General features: G+C 45.9%; 1 protein-coding gene across 2 annotated transcripts in view; it reads left to right on the top strand.

The window, feature by feature from the left end:
* The window catches only part of SNX25 (sorting nexin 25), an 81,180-nt gene that overhangs the window by 59,063 nt on the left and 6,344 nt on the right, over nt 1-15,773 (top strand). For both annotated transcript variants that reach the window (XM_045197088.2, XM_024562685.3), the window contains exons 8-15: nt 1,629-1,760; nt 2,713-2,985; nt 5,253-5,417; nt 6,577-6,708; nt 7,676-7,816; nt 10,613-10,726; nt 11,328-11,492; nt 13,817-13,934. In XM_045197088.2, the coding sequence (XP_045053023.2) occupies nt 1,629-1,760; nt 2,713-2,985; nt 5,253-5,417; nt 6,577-6,708; nt 7,676-7,816; nt 10,613-10,726; nt 11,328-11,492; nt 13,817-13,934 (1,240 nt within the window). The remainder of the gene's footprint in view (nt 1-1,628; nt 1,761-2,712; nt 2,986-5,252; nt 5,418-6,576; nt 6,709-7,675; nt 7,817-10,612; nt 10,727-11,327; nt 11,493-13,816; nt 13,935-15,773) is intronic.

Consider the following 15,773-nt stretch of genomic DNA (forward strand, 5'->3'; position numbering starts at 1 on the left):
AGCCTATGTATGTCTATTGGCAGAGAGTTGGGTGGTACACAGTGAAATGCTCATGCAGGCTTCAGGAGAAGAAAAAACAAATGCAGTAGAGAACTTGGTTCATTCACCAGGGAAGATATGAGATACATCAGGTGTTTAATTATCCTTGAGATATATTTATTCTCGTTTATTTGGAGATAGTTGCTACTTTGGGGACTGAACATAAAAATAATAAAAGAATTAGAAGATGTTTTGGACTTAATTTTGCAAACACATGAATTTGTATCCAACTTGGAATTCATTTGATCTGAGCGAAATTGTCCTGGGAAGACTTCCTTAAAGTTTGTTGATTGTCCTTCCTGCTCATCTCCTCCCAATATTCAGATATCGCTTTCTGAGTGAGCTGTCATCCCTAGCCAAAGCTGGGATGAGTTCCTTAGACCTGTCAGGGGCATGGACAGTTAGCATTTGGACTTCAAAATGCCTCACTGGTATGGTTTACATGAAGGAAAGATACGTGCTACAATCTCCCAAAGTTAGCAAACCAGCTAAACACTGCTGGTCTGAAATGACTTTGGAAACTAATTATTAGCGGTCTATAGCAAGGGACGGCCATCTCCTTTAATTAGTGACCAGAAGTTGTGAGAGAAGATGCCTGTCCCTTTCTGCCCACAGAACATATTGGGGGGTTTACTGTCGGTGGCAGGAGAGTTGAACAGGCATTGACATACACATTTGGTTTTATAGAGATGTTACAGATAACATTCTGAAAATTTTCTGTTACAATAGTAAGTATCTTTTTTAAAGAACCTTAAAATGTTTTCATTGCATTTGAGTTATACTTAGGTGCCATTTTAAATCTCATTAAGAGCCAAGGATGTGGGGCTTAAATTTCTTCTAAATTAATTTGAGGCATTTCTCCTAGTTCATTGAGTTACGAATTATAATGAAGGTCATCTGCTTTCTCATATTACGGCAGTACATCCTCCCGATTGTTCCTGCTGTGTCTTCAGGGAGCGGGGTTTTGTTGTTCAGTAAGCATGCAGACTGATCAAGGAGTAGTTTTGGTATATCCCTACAATGGAATGTTATGGTTCAATTAAATGATACTTACAAAGGATTTTTTTAATGAACGTTGATGCTGTAAACAAAAGGGCGAAATATAAAATCATTTGGAGATTCCCTCAGCCATATTAAAAGAGGATGGAAAGCAAAAATGCCAAAGTATTACCCTCCAGCTTCCTGGTCTTTAATGCATTTCTCTTCAGTTTCTCTATCATCGGCATCTGTTACTCTTAGCAGTACATCCCACCGGGCAGGATTTTTGTCTGTTTCATTTTCTAGAAGTGTGTCTGATACAGAGCTGATGCCAAATAGATCTTTTACTGAATGAGTGAATATTTTATAGAAAATTGGTATTTATTGAATGTGTGTACTTTGAATGTTCGGTCAACTTTTACCATTTAAAATTTAGGAGAATGAAAGAAGCACTATATTACGTTGTCTGTGGTCTAAAAAAACCAAAGCATTAAATAACTTATTAATAAATGTAGAGCTTAATTAAAGTAGAAATTAATCCGTTGGAGGTTAAAACAAACTGATATTTAAAATTTGATTTTTAAGAACTTTTTCTTGAATTCTCTTAATAGATTCTTCAGTTTGAAGACATCTTGGCCAGTACTTTCTACCGAGAGCACTTTGGAACGTACATGGAAAGGATGGACAAGAAAGCTCTGATTAGTTTTTGGGAGTCTGTGGAATGTTTAAAGAATGCTAACAAGGTAGTCTGTTTAGACCAAGGAATATTAACCACTAGCTGGTGAAAACGCATACGTTCTTCCCTGTGTCTGTGTTTGTCAGCAGAGCTGTAAGAAAATACATTAAAAGAGTATTTTAAACCGAATATGACACTGGCATTATGTCCTAGCCTATAATTGCAAATAAAATTAGATTTTTTTATTTTACAGAAGATTATTTTAAATGTATATTCAAAGGGGAAAAGAAAGATCTATAAATGTACCAAAATAGTAAACTTAGTTTCAGGTAGTTCCTTTTTAACACATTATAAAAAGGCATTTGCACACCCACATTGTTATTATAATAAAGTTGGTCTTGTCACCTACAACCCAATTTTATAGCCTTGTTATTTTTTATATCATAATGTGCATATTTTACACTACTGTTTGTTCTCCTTTTGTTTTCTTTAAAATATGGTTGAGTTAAGGAACACAGAAAAAAATTTTGATTATAGATTCCCCTTATAATGAAAAGCCCGGTAATAAGCATTGTATTTTGTACAATACTTGGCAATTCTTCAATATGTATTTAAGAATTAAATTAAAGAATGTGAAGTATATATGTGTGTTTATGTCTGTAAATACACTTAACAATATGTATAACATGTACAATACATATATTTTGTGAGGCTTATGAAAATAAGCACAAAGAGCACTGTGCACATTAAATCACTCCTTTGTACTTTGTTGCTAGAACTGAACACGCCCGCTGTTAACTGTTCAACATAGCGCTCACGTTAAGGAACCAGTCGTTTTCTCAGCGTCTGACGTGTACCCCTCGCCCCGAATGCGCACACAGGAGCCGAAGCCCGACCGTGTGATAACATCGTGCGTTCTCAGTGCCTTCCTTCCAGCTCTGAGAAGCAGAGAGGGCAGAAGAAAGTAATTCTCAGAGATGATATTTCTTACTTTTCTCATTGTTTTCCTGTCTTTTCAGAATGAAATCCCACAGTTGGTTGGTGAAATTTACCAGAATTTCTTCGTGGAGAGCAAAGAAATATCTGTGGAAAAATCACTGTACAAAGAGATCCAGCAGTGTCTTGTAGGAAATAAAGGTATCGAAGTGTTCTGCAAAATCCAGGGAGATGTTTATGAGATCCTGAAGGACAGGTATTACCCTTCATTTATTGTCAGTGACCTGTATGAGAAGTTGATGATAAAGGAGGAAGAAAAACACGCCTCACAGTCGGTTTCCAACAAGGATGACGTGGTGAGTCCTATGCAACTTTCTGCTTCCTTTTCGGTGCGTAAGCTTTGGGGTTAATTAGGCGAGCACATACTGCATAAGCCAAAGTTGGGGTGCCCCTCATCTCTCAACATACAGGGCTTTCAGTGGAACTTGGCGTTGCGTTACCTGGTTGCTTCTGGCCTTGCACACTTCTTTCCTTGTCCTTGTGCCCACTGGCGGCCGTTTCCCAGCACTGAGTCACAGCCCTCCCTGCCTTTTGTCTGCCTGAGGTGCACGCTGTGTTCAGCTCCCGAAAAGTGGGGACAGAAGGTCTGTGAGGTGAGCCGTTTATGGCATAGGCCAGGTTGGAGAGTCAGTAGAGCTACATCGTCCAGCCTGGGGGGGAAACGCGGAGAGGAAGAGAATGTGGCCGGAGTCGTAGGAAATATTTTGGAGTTAAAAATTCAGGTGCGATGAAGATGTTCGGGAAGGAGCCTTGCTCAGCCGTACCGGAAGTGTAATTTTCACCTAGTGTGCTAGACATTTTGGGTAGCCCCAGCTGCCATCTCTCATTTGCTGTTAATGACATAGGAGTTTTAGGGTTTGTGAGTGTACAAAGGAAACGGAGTGTTTTAGAGTCATCTTACATAGAAAGGGGATGATTTATCTTGGATTCTTTCTGCCCAGTTCACTCTGTTTCAAGCCCTGAGGACCAAGTGCTTGCTTTTGATGGCATTGGAATCTGGCATCTCCAAACTGTTGTTAAATTCATTCATTCAGGCTTTTTTGAAAAAAGAAAAGTTTTGTTACTTGATTCTTTACATTTTCAGAGTACAAAACCCACTAAACTGATTGGTTCCAAGCTCATGACTCATTGCATTTTCTTTTTAAGACAGGCCAGTTTGTTTTAACCGTGTTATCTCTCTACCTAAAAGTTAAAATGGTTAATACGCAAGTGCTATAAAAGAGGTTATCCAAATTAATGAAAACATCAATACCCAACAGATAAATTGAATAAGGACTTGGGCCGACACTTGATATGAAAATTCATAGTAAATGAGCATGAAAAAATATCCATCTTCACCTAGGATTCACAGAAGGGTATTATGTATTACCCTTTTATGTATTCCTGACCTTTTGATAGTTCCTACTCTTTGTTCCAGTAATTCCCACTTCTAGAAATTTATCTTAGAAAATAGCTAACATGTAGGAAAAAGTTTATGCACAGTGGAGTTTGATTCAGTACATCCGGGATAGCAAAAATGCAAAATGAGCCCCTAGCAGGGGCAGCAGTAGGCCTCTGCCTCAGCTAAATGATCAGTTCTTAAAGCGATGTCTAGGCATAAATGATAATTTTGAAGACTGCAGTACCCTCAATATGTGCCGCATTGTGTGTTACGTGAAAAAGGCAGGCTACCCACTTGAGTACACAGGTGTAGAATGATGTCATGATGATACACTTAGGGACGAGGTTTAGAAAGAACCTACAAAAATAAAAACAGCTTGGTTTCCTATGATTATAACATATTATTTTTCTTTGAAAAAATTTAATTTCCTGTTTGTTACAATGAATAAAAGTTGGAAGGAAAAGCTCTGGAAGAAAGCCAAGGAGAAAAGTAGCCAGAAGGGAGTTCTGGCAGTTCTTTTCAGTGCCTGCTGCTGCTGCTCCTCGCGAGTCTAGTTAGTGAGCCCTTTGCTAATCTACCCAGGTTTCTCCCAGTAACGTTGTTCTTTGTGAACTTGAAGTCACTTTCAAAAGCTAACCATTTTACTGGTAAAATAATCTACCTAATGATTTATAAAATACATCTTCAGGAGAAGGACCAAAGAAGGTATATATAGGAAGTACTTGGACTGGTAGGAATTTGAGAATTTCATTTTAAAGGGACTTGCCTGAGTTTTTCATAATATTCTTAGGACAGTGAAAGGAAGCCCAGCCTGGGTGTGCCTGTCGGAGACTAGGCACAGGACAGTGGGGCCGAGTTGGGGAGATGGCGTTGGTGCCGTCCAGTGGTCTGTGCAGAATCCCTTGGGTGCACCCCATTTGGGAAATAATGGTGTGGACTTTTGTCCTTTCTCTAGGTGACTAAATTTTTTTTTTTTCACTGCAATTGTGAATACCTGTTACTTTGGTTGCAAACACTTTAATTTTTCACACTCCTTTTCAATATCCTACTATAGATTCTTTCCTTATTGGAACCTAGTACTTTGGAGAGTGACTATGGTGTTGTAGCGCCTATAAAGTAGATAAAAATTACTGAATGGTCCGTCTTTGTAAGATAGGGTGGTCATGTGACCTCTTTTCCCAGGGCCTGGGAGGTGAGGCTGGCGAGGAAGCTGTGGATGAAGGCACCAGCCAGGTTAATGAACAAGCCAGCTTTGCTGTAAACAAACTACGAGAACTGAATGAGAAACTTGAATATAAAAGGCAAGCTCTACATTCTATTCAGAATGCACCAAAACCTGACAAGAAGGTAACTCTTTTGCTTTCAAGGTTGTTGTTGGAAGTTTCTCTTTTTTTTAACTTGATAAAAAGCAATTTTTAGTTTATGTTGAGCAGTATCACAGTTTCTTACTGTGCTAGTAAGAATTAGAAAATAGCTTGTTTCTAATATTACATGATTCGGGTTTCTTTCCCAGTTGCCAACTGTGAGTAACTCTGTTCCCTTCTCTGGCGTGCCTGCCGTACCTTTGGGGAGGGGGCAAAGCTTTGCCTTGTTCCAAGGTCATTTCTGCAAGTGAGTTAAGCACTCAAGGACAATCTGAAATTTTTTTATTCTCTTATAAGTGCTGCAAGTAAAGTATAGGGAACCTCACAGAATTGTGCAAGAAATCAATTATTTTGCTGAAATCCAATAGAACTTGTAAGTTTAAAAATGTAAATAGCATCTCACTAATTGCCGTTTCTCAAACCCAAGAGGTGGTGCAGCCTCTTGCTTTGTGCTCATGCCTCTTTGGAGTCCAACAAGGACCTTTCTGCCATAGAGGTACAGCTGGGACCTTTGGTCTGCTGAACGGACCTCCTCTGGCACATTTGCAGTGTGTGCTCAGAACCCTCAGTGATGGGCGAGAGCATGGTGCTGTCGTGGCCACTGGGAAGCACCATGCTGTTTTGATTGATGTAGCTTTATAGTAGGTATTGAGCATTGGGAGTGAGTTTTCCAACTTTGTTCTTTCCCCAGGTGGTTTCGGTTTATATAGGCTCCCTTGAGATTCCATATGAATTATAGGATGGGTTTTTCTGTTTATTTAAAAAAAATCACTGAGATTTAGACAGGGACTGCATTGAATCCCTAGGTTGCTTTGAGCAGTATTGACATTAGCAATATTTCGTCTTCTAATCCATGAACATAGGCTCTCTTTCCATTTATTTATATTTTTAATTTTTTCCATCAGTGTTCTGTTGTTTTTGTTGTAGAAGTCTTTCTCCTTCTTGCTTAGGTTCATCCTATGTATTTTATTATTTTTATGCCATTGTAAATTGAATGGTTTTCTTTGTTTCCTTTTTGGGTTGTCTGTTGTATTTAGAAATGCAACTGACCTTTGTGTGTTGATTTTGTACCCTGCTATTTTGCTGAACCGGACAGCATTTTACATGGTTTTGTAACTCCCAGGATGTTTTCCCCGTGGCAGATTGTGTCCAAGCTGAAGGAGGAGATCATTCTGACAGAGAAGGAGCGCACGGACCTCCAGCTGCACATGGCCCGGACGGACTGGTGGTGCGAGAACCTGGGCCTGTGGAGGGCCTCCATCACCGGGGGACAGGTAGGTCTGATTGCCCTTCCTCCCCGCTTATTGTGAGTGTTGGACTTCACAAGACAAGGTTTATCCTGGAGAGTTAAGGTTGAGGACAGAAGACCTATGTTTACTCGTTGAGACTGCACTTGCCCTACCTTCCTTCCCTCGTGTGTTCGCTCGGGCTGTGCCACGGCGGGGAGCGATCCCAGCTTCCCGGGCAGAGAGCTCCACTCCAGACAGAAGGCTGTCCTTGTTCACCGGAACTGTGAGGAACTTCAGGTAGGATAGTGGATAAAGGTAGAGGACATTATGTCTTCCAATGTAAGATTTCATGGAAACAGACATCACAGTGTGTTGAATCCTGAAACTGAACTGGGGAAACCCTCATCCTTTTCTGAGGGGTGTTGGTATTCCTCCCACCTGCTGGCTTGCTGTTCATTTGATTTTCCAAGGAAACATAGGATGTTAAGTGTGCCAAATCGCCACAAATTTCAGAGCTTAAAACAACACCCACTTATTAGCTCATAATTCTATAGGCCCTTAGTCATGCTATGCCTGGGTTCTCGGCAGAATTCAGTTCCCTGAGGTTTCTCGCTGTCAACTGGAGGGTGTTCCTAGTTACTGGAAGTGCTCCCAGTCCTTTCCTGTGTCCCTTTCCATCTTGAAGCTAGCAGCGACCCCCTGAATCCTCTTTGTGTCCCCAGTCTCTGTGACTTCCTCTTCCACTGCTGGCCAGAGAGATCTCTCTGCTTTTAAAGGGCTCATGGGATTAGCTTAGACCCACCCAGGCCATTTCCCTGCTTGCAGGCCAGCTGTGCCAGGTAACATCCTAGTTGTCAGAACAGAATCCGACACAGTCCCAGCTGCAGGGATTGTGCAGGGCCTATACACCAGGGGGAGGGGAAGCTGGGGGGACGTGTGAAAATCTTGCTACCCCGTGGGCTCACCATGCTCTGTATTGTTCAAGTTGTGTTTGTTTTGTTTTGCTTTCAAGGTTACAGAAGAGAACGGTGAGCAAATGCCCTGTTACTTTGTCATGGTAAGCTTACAAGACGTGGAAGGAGTTGAAACTAAGAACTGGACAGTTCCCAGAAGGCTCAGCGAGTTTCAGAATTTGCACCGGAAACTCAGTGAGGTATGAATACTCACAGAACGTTAGAATTACTGAGCAACAAAAGGTGTAAAAGCTCATTTCAATTTTACCCCGTAAGGAAACTGATTCATCTTTTTTCTTTGCTGTTGATACTGGCAAAGTGGCATTTTTGGCTTGACATTTAGAAATTACTCATAGCTCAAATCATCTGGTCTCGTCTAAATCCTTCAGGACAGATAATTGTCTGATCTCCATTGTGAATGGGGCCCCAGAGAACCCCAGAGCTGGAAGGGGGCCAGGGACCATGGAGTGGGTTGGAGCTGCCAGCTGGGACCCTGCAGTGGGCAGTGAAACCAGCAATGGGTGGTGGCAGCAATGGGAAGAGAGTGGGCTGCCCTGGATTTCATCACAAGGCCCCCGTTGTCGGTTAAGTGTTGCGACTGAAAGCACACCCTGGAGCTGGACTGCACCAGCTGGGACCCCAGCATGACTCTCTTCCACTCTGCCACCGGGGAATTGTCACCCCACCCCTCTGTGCTGCTTCTTCCTCATCAGTGAAATACAGATACCGATCGAGAGCACCTCCCTTGCCTGTCTCGGAGTTGTTGTGAGAAAAGGGGATAGATGAATACAAAGCATCCGGGAGAGTGGGTGGCACGTAACGAGCATCACTGCGCTAGCATTGTAGCAGGTCCTGAGCCTGCTTCCGCGGAGCTTTTGTTTCAGTGTTACGTGTGTGTGTGCTATTTATACAGACTTGTGTAGATGCAGGTGTGTTGTGGGTTGCAAATGAGCACTTCTTTCCTGCTGTGGGTTTGGTTAAAAATGTTTGAGAGCCACGGATCTAGGTCAGTTCTTTGATTTGGTAGATGGGGGAACTGACCCGGAGAGTTTGATTGACGTATCATAGGGTGTTTACATGGTGGCCAAACCAGGATTAGCATCCAGGTAGTCTGACTTTCAACTCCTTGTTCTCCCATTTGCCTCAGAAATGTCACCTTCTTTAACTCTCCTTGTCCTAGAGGCAATTGCCCTTTACCCCAGTGACGAAAAAGTTCTTCGCTCGCTTCCGCTTTCAGTCAGGCCCGTTTGTTTTCCTCTCAGAGTGGACTCCTGCTGGCCAGACTCTGTCCTCACCTCTCAGACCCCTCTTTTGCAAATGGAATCTGTCTGTTCCTTTAACCTTTTCTCCTAGGGTGATTTTTTTAAAGTCCTTTGAATCACCAACTTCTGAATGCTATTACTTCTTCAACTACTTTTAAAAGGATGGTGGCCGAAGCTGAATATTGTACTTCAGCGTTTCTCAGATGGACTGTGGCCACTCTGGTAGTGTGGCCAGCAAAATAGTCACCCAGTGGTAGAATAAGTTTTCCCCAAAATGTCGGGTACAGTTGACACTGCAGAAAAACACGTCGTTTGCCCTGTGACGAACCATGGCAAAGCTGAAGTTTAGTATGGATCCTATTTGCTGATGAAAATGGAAGGAGAGAACGGAATTTAGGGGAGACAACAGGTGCGTGGAAAAACAAATGTTCTTGGGAAATCAAAAGCAGTGATGCTGAAGCGCCAGAGGAAACAAACTGTAAAGGCCCGTGTCTGCTGTTTTCATTGCTTGTCCCCCTTCCTCTCCGTGGCCCGATCTCCGGTTCTCTCTCAGCCCTGGCCTTTTCTGTCACGGGAACTTTCCCTGCTGAAAGTGCCCTCCCTGTTGGCACGGTGACAGGACGCACCTTCCTCAGGGCCCTGGTGGTTTTACTCTTCCCTTCCAGCTCTCACCCCGTTTCATTCCTCTAGCACCTCGCCCCGAATTTGGGCACTGGCTGGTATTTCCTTCTTGGGCAGGTGCCGTCGTGCTTGGGGTGCTTCAGTGGGTTGTGTGGGAAAGGCCAGTGTTCCCTTTTCCACCACCGGAAGCACTTGTAACAGGTAACCTGTTACATGTCCTTTCTTGCTATGGCCAGGCCCGTGGGGTGGGAGGATGGCAGCTACTCGACCCTGGTGGTGAGGGTAGTAAGGGGCCTAAAGGCTGTGGCTGGCCGCTCTGTGCTCACTTGCTTGTCCGTAGCACTTGAACTCGTGCAGCATATGCAAGGGGCCTTAGCGAAGGTCGGTGTTCAGCACTGGGGCCGTTGGGGGCCTGTGGGACCCACTCCCTCTTCTCTGAGGGGCATACTGGATGCGTCCTGTGGGAGCTGGCATAAAGAGCACTGACTTCGTAGTCGATGGGTCTGGGCTTTAACCCCTGGCCCCAAGTTTTCTCACACAGGAAACTGGAATGGCCCTAATTCCTACCACGTGGAGCTGCTGCACCTGCCGGGCTCCGGCACAGGGTCTGGCACAGGGTAGGCCTTGATCCACAAGGGACGTCTCTTGTTATTATACATTGACCTGTATTGTTCGTAGCATTGGTAGGGTTACACTCTGCAGTGTGCCGTTAAAGGCGGTGGTAGAGCTTCAACCCAGGTTTTTCTTTCTTTCCATTGTGTTCTTTTGTCAGCTCGGATAACTCTGACAGCGATGCTGCAAACAAAGCCCCTTGTCCTGTGTGCCAGGTGTGCATGCCCAGCGTGCCCTGCTCCTGTGCTCGGCGTGCCAGTCCGTCTGACTGGCCTGGCTTCAGGGTTCATGAGTCCGGGCATGAGGGTTAGCGTTTCCATCAAACATCCCGTTCCTCCAGATCCCTTGAGCCTGGTTAGAACAGGCAGGTTTTCAAGGTTCTAAATGTCAGAGGAACGAGTTCAGGAGGAAGGGCCCTGGTTTGTCTTGCCTGCAATTTCGAATCTCTTTTTAAGAGCGAAGTGTAATTTCCAGAATCTAACATGTACCTTCCCCCCACAGTGCTTCCCTTCTTTAAAAAAAGTCCAGCTGCCTTCTCTAAGCAAACTGCCTTTCAAATCTGTAGATCAGAAGTTTATGGAAAAGTCAAAGAATCAGCTAAATAAGTTTTTACAGGTAAGTGACTGAGACATTTTGGCTGTGAGAGGAAAAGTAGCTCTTTGGGGTTAAACCGTCTCCATTCTGAGAGCTTACCCGTTTGCTTCCTGTTCCCACAGGCCATGCCCGATCCTCAGAATAACTTTTTATTTGTTTGTAATTAAGGTATGCTGTCCACACAGGAAATGCAGACTTTGTGTGTACAGTTCTCTCCCATTTTTACAAACTGAACACACCCTTGTGACTAGCACTCAGCCTAGAAACAGCCAGTCCCTCCAGTTCCCTTCCCGTTTCTGCTCCTGAACCAGAGGCAGCCACAGTGCAGACTCCGGACTGTGTGCAGAGTAAGAATCTGGCTGCACTGAGCAGGCGGACCAGAGTGAGTCTTGTCTGCACAGCAGCCCCGCCGAGCAGACTGGTGGGGCGCAGCGGCCACCCAGAGAGGATGGTGTGCCATCGCTGCCATGGAGATCCGATCTAATGTATTTTATTCCAGGGGGCAAGGGCTGTGGTTTTAGGTTCAGAATTCTGATGAGAGGAAATTACCTTTATCACGCCGGCTGGGGGCTTCGCAGCACACAGTCCCACAGAGGAGTGATTCACCCCCTTTCTTCCGCAGAATCTGCTTTCGGATGAAAGACTGTCTCAGAGCGAAGCACTTTATGCCTTTCTGAGCCCTTCTCCTGACTACCTCAAGGTTATTGACGTGCAGGGGAAAAAACCCACTTTTTCATTGTCCTCATTTTTGGAAAGACTTCCTCGAGACTTCTTCTCCCACCAGGAGGTGAGCTGTCTAGAGTCCGTGCCCTGTGTCGGCGTGTAAGCTGCTGTCTGTTCGAAGGCAGTGCGCAGGAACGTGCTCGTGGGAAGCACGCTGCTCCCGGGACGAGGCAGAGACACCTATTTCAGTCACTGTCGCTGTCGTGTTTTCGACACCTGCTCATGCCCCCTACAAGCCACTCAGAAGCATTAAGATTCACAAACGAAAGGGTTAATGATGGCAGTAAGTGAAATGTGGGTGGGAAGTGCTTCAGAGCCCCTGCAGGAGGCTGCAGTAGCCAGTCCCTGGGGCAGGGGTGGTCTTCGTGGAGGAGATGGAGCTGCTGAGGGGAGGAGGCGGGCTTGGACTGGGCGGTGGGGTCTCTGCACTGGGTTAAAAGACGATTAGGCAAAGAGTGGGAGGGGCAAGGCCCTGCTAGGTTGAGGAGTGATTTTTTAAAATTTCGTATATATATATTTTTAAGTCATCTAAGAGTTTATCTGAGCCAAAATGAAGACAGTTGCTGGGAAGCAAAATCCCAATAGATTGAGAAAATGCTCCAGAAAATGTCAGTTTTGCAGTTTATTTTATACATTAGGATCCAAGGAGGAGACATAAGGAGGGTTGCAGGAACTCTGCTGGGGAATAGGGAGGCGGGAGAAAGCCTTGTCAGAAACCTGAGGTGGGTAAGAAGTGAAATGCAGAGACGCCTGTGTTACATCTGCGGGTACGGGAAGGCTGACATTCACGCACTGCAGAAGGGCTGTGGCAGACACAGCATGTGGCCTCCTGCTCTGGTGCCAGCGGCCCTGCCTTGGGCGCTCTCAAAAGAAGTTTACTTTGATTTTTCAGAAGGACGTTATCTCAGATGCACAAAGACAGTAGTAGACCATTTCAAAGTTAAGGATTGACCTTTGTCAAGGAAGCAATAGGCCTAGGACGTTAGCTAACCACCACGAACGGCTTTTAGTTACATCCAGACCACCCTGTGTCGTTACTTTGGTCCTTGGGTTTGTAAAGCTCCCCCCATCCCCACCAGGTGGGCCTCCCCTGAGCTTGTCAGGTTTAGTATGTGGCCCCCTTTCCGCCCACAATGCTCGGTAACAGAGCATCTGTAAAAACCCAGAAGGACGGGGCTCGGGGAGCGTCCAGGTTGATGAACACGTCGGGGTGCTGGGAGGGTGGTGAGCCTGGAGGGACATGGAGGCTCCACTCTCCTTCCCACACACCTCACCTCCTCGTGTGGATGCTCATCTGTGTCTTATTCAATAGCCTGTGTAGTAAGCTGGTGCATGTAAGGGAATGTTTCTCCGAGCTCTGTGAGGTGCTCTAGCAAATTACTCGACCCTGAGGAGGGGGGTCATGGGATCCCTGATTGATAGCTGGTTGGTAAGAAGAACAGGTAACAACCTAGACATGTGATTGGTGTTTGAAGTGGGGGTAGCCTTGTAGGACTGAGTCCTTAACCTTGGCGTCTGGTGCTAATCTCTAGGTAGATAGTGTCAGAACTTGGTTAAATTTGTAGGACACCTGGCCAGTATCATGAGAATTGGAGAATTTTCTGGTGGTTTTGAAAAAAGCACAGGGGAAGGCCTGTACCAGGCAGCCAGCTCCCCTTTCAGGCAGGGTGGGGCTCTCGCAGGTACCACCATCCTGCGCCCGCCCCCCCCCCCCTCCGACCTGGCCACTGCAGGCGTCAGAGCTTATAAACCCTGGTTTACAAGGGGGGTTAGAGAAGCGCCCACATCTACCAATGTCCCTCACCCATTTCTCAGCTTCCGGGTCCTGAGGTTGGGAAACGTGTCCATGAGTGGGGTGGTGAGAGTCTAGTCCTCGGGGCCACAGGCTCCTTCCGTCTCCATTCTCTGCTAGGACTTCTGCTTCCTCTGTTCTCAGTAGACAGGAAGCAGTGGTCTGAATCCTAGTGTTGACTTTAACTGGAGCAGGAGGGAGGTGCTCAAATCCCACACCAGAGCACCCCAGCTGGTGTGGCTCTGTGGACTGAGCGCCGGCCTGCGAACCAGAAGGCTGCTGGTTCAGGCCTGGGCCATGCCCATGCCTGGGTTGTGAGCCAGGTCCCTAGCGATGTTTCTCTCCCTCTTTCTCCCTTCCCCTCCTCTCTAAAAAGAAATAAATAAAGTCTTTTTAAAAAGTAAATACTGGGGAATGGTCAGATATATTTTTCCTTCGTTATTGAAAATACATAGATGTCTACATGTAGGAAAGTCAAGGATTATGTGAGGTTGAAATATTAGCACAGAGTGTGGCATCTACACCTGAAAAAGGAGAACAGTGCTACCACGGAGTTGGGCAGCTGACCTGCTTCTATGACTTTTCTGTGTTCCCAGGAGGAGACAGAGGAGGACAGCGACCTGTCAGATTACGGTGATGATGTGGACGGGAGGAAGGACTCCTTGGCTGAACCATGTTTCATGTTGATTGGGGAGATTTTTGAACTTCGAGGAAGTAAGCCTTTTTGTTATTATGTAGTGGTATGTTCCGGTTAAGTGGTTACACATACACACATTTAATATCCCTTTATTTCTGAATCAAACATGTATTTATACTCATTCATTCATTCATTCGTTCAGCAAATACACCTAAGGGTCAACCAGATAGTGTGGTAGGATCTGAGGACTCAGCCTTCAGACAGACATAGGGAATGCCTTGGATCTCTGTTCGTGTGACTCAGCCCTGTTGCTGAAGGTTGGGTGTTGTGAGGACAGTTTTATGGCCGGGGTTACAGGACGCCTCAGTCCCGCTTCTAGCCACTTCTCTTTCTGGACACATTTTCAGTGTCACAGCTTGGCGGATGGTGCTGCTGGCATCCAAAGGGTGGGAGCCAGGGTTGCTGCTGAGTCCCGCACAGTGCCCGGGTGAGCCCCTCACCACGAAGACTCCTGTCCCAAGTGACAGTAATGTCCAGGTTGAGGAATCCTACCCTAGTAGTTCCTCAGATGTACTTAAAAGAAACAAGAGCAAAAGTGGGATCAAAATACCATTTTGTTAGGGCCCACACGATGACCTCTCCCCTGAAGCAGTGCTTGGGTGAAAGGTCAAACTGCAGTACCTGGTCTGCTCCTGAGTCCTAAACAGGACTCCCTGCCCACCCACACGTCCCACGGCCCCCACCCTCCACACCATGAGACTGGCACGCGCAGCCTTGCTCGGGTCCTCGGTACTAGCTGGTAGTGTGATGGCGCCGTAAGGCCCCACTAACCGCCCAGAGGAGGAAGCACGGGAGAGGAGCAAGGCTTTGCAAGGCCCAGGGATACCTCCAGCCCGCACAGTGGCACTCTCTGGCCGTCCTGGGCTCTGTCCACTCAGATTAGCATCTTTTCCTTTGGGGCAAAGGAGGTGGGCCGGGAGTTGGTCTTATATAGGCAGTGGGGCTGTGCCTCCCTTCTTATACATCCCTTAGTGTCCCTTAAGGAATTATTAGCAGATCTTCAAGTGCTCTTATGCACTTGAGCATGTCTGTGTGCTTTCAATCCTCAGTATCTGCTACAGTGCCTGAGCCATAGTGGGTGATCCATGAAACGCCTGGTGGGATGCCCTGATGAATGAGTGGGCGGGAAGACTTCAAGTGCCGGAATTAATTACCTTGGTGATTGAACTTTTCCTTCGCCCAAGCCGAAGCCTAAACAATCAGCAAACACCTTGGGGGCATATGTTTTAGATAAAGCTCTGCAGGGGAAACAAAGCCATATCCGGTGCAGATTCTTCCTTCAGTTCATTTACAATATAAGGGTTCCGAAAATGTAACTCACATTAAACAGCAGACACAATTAAATGCAAAAACCACAAGCAGAGATTTATATGTAAGGATGTTCATTTTTAGCATAATTTCAATATTGAAAAGTTGGAAGCAAGCTAAATTGCAGAAGTGAGGGATAAATTAAGAAATCTGTATATGATGGGACGTCCCCCAAGTATTAAAGGTCCTATCAGACAGAGAAGCTGTAGCTGCTCGTGGGTTTCGGACACGTTACGACGTGTGCTACTGCGGCACTGGGTTCTGCGCCCCCAGAAAACACTGTTCGTTCTCCACCCGGCACCTGACTCTTCCCCAGAGAAGTCTGGCCCATCGCACTGGGGGGCCTCCCGGTTTCCCAGCGTTGGTGAGGAGGAGGAAGCGCCCTCTTAGCCTGTGTCAGTGTGTCTTTGGGGTACAGAGACAGAGATGTGGTGGCTCTGTCAGGGCAGAGTCGGGCTCCGACTCCCATCTCTGCAGCGGGCACCTCCCCCCTCATGTGCCTGCCCAGAGCATATTTGGTTTGGCTGGTGACATTCCGGAGGGGAAAA

The sequence above is a fragment of the Desmodus rotundus genome, chromosome 13, assembly GCF_022682495.2.
Source record: "Desmodus rotundus isolate HL8 chromosome 13, HLdesRot8A.1, whole genome shotgun sequence".
Taxonomy (NCBI): Eukaryota; Metazoa; Chordata; class Mammalia; order Chiroptera; family Phyllostomidae; genus Desmodus; species Desmodus rotundus.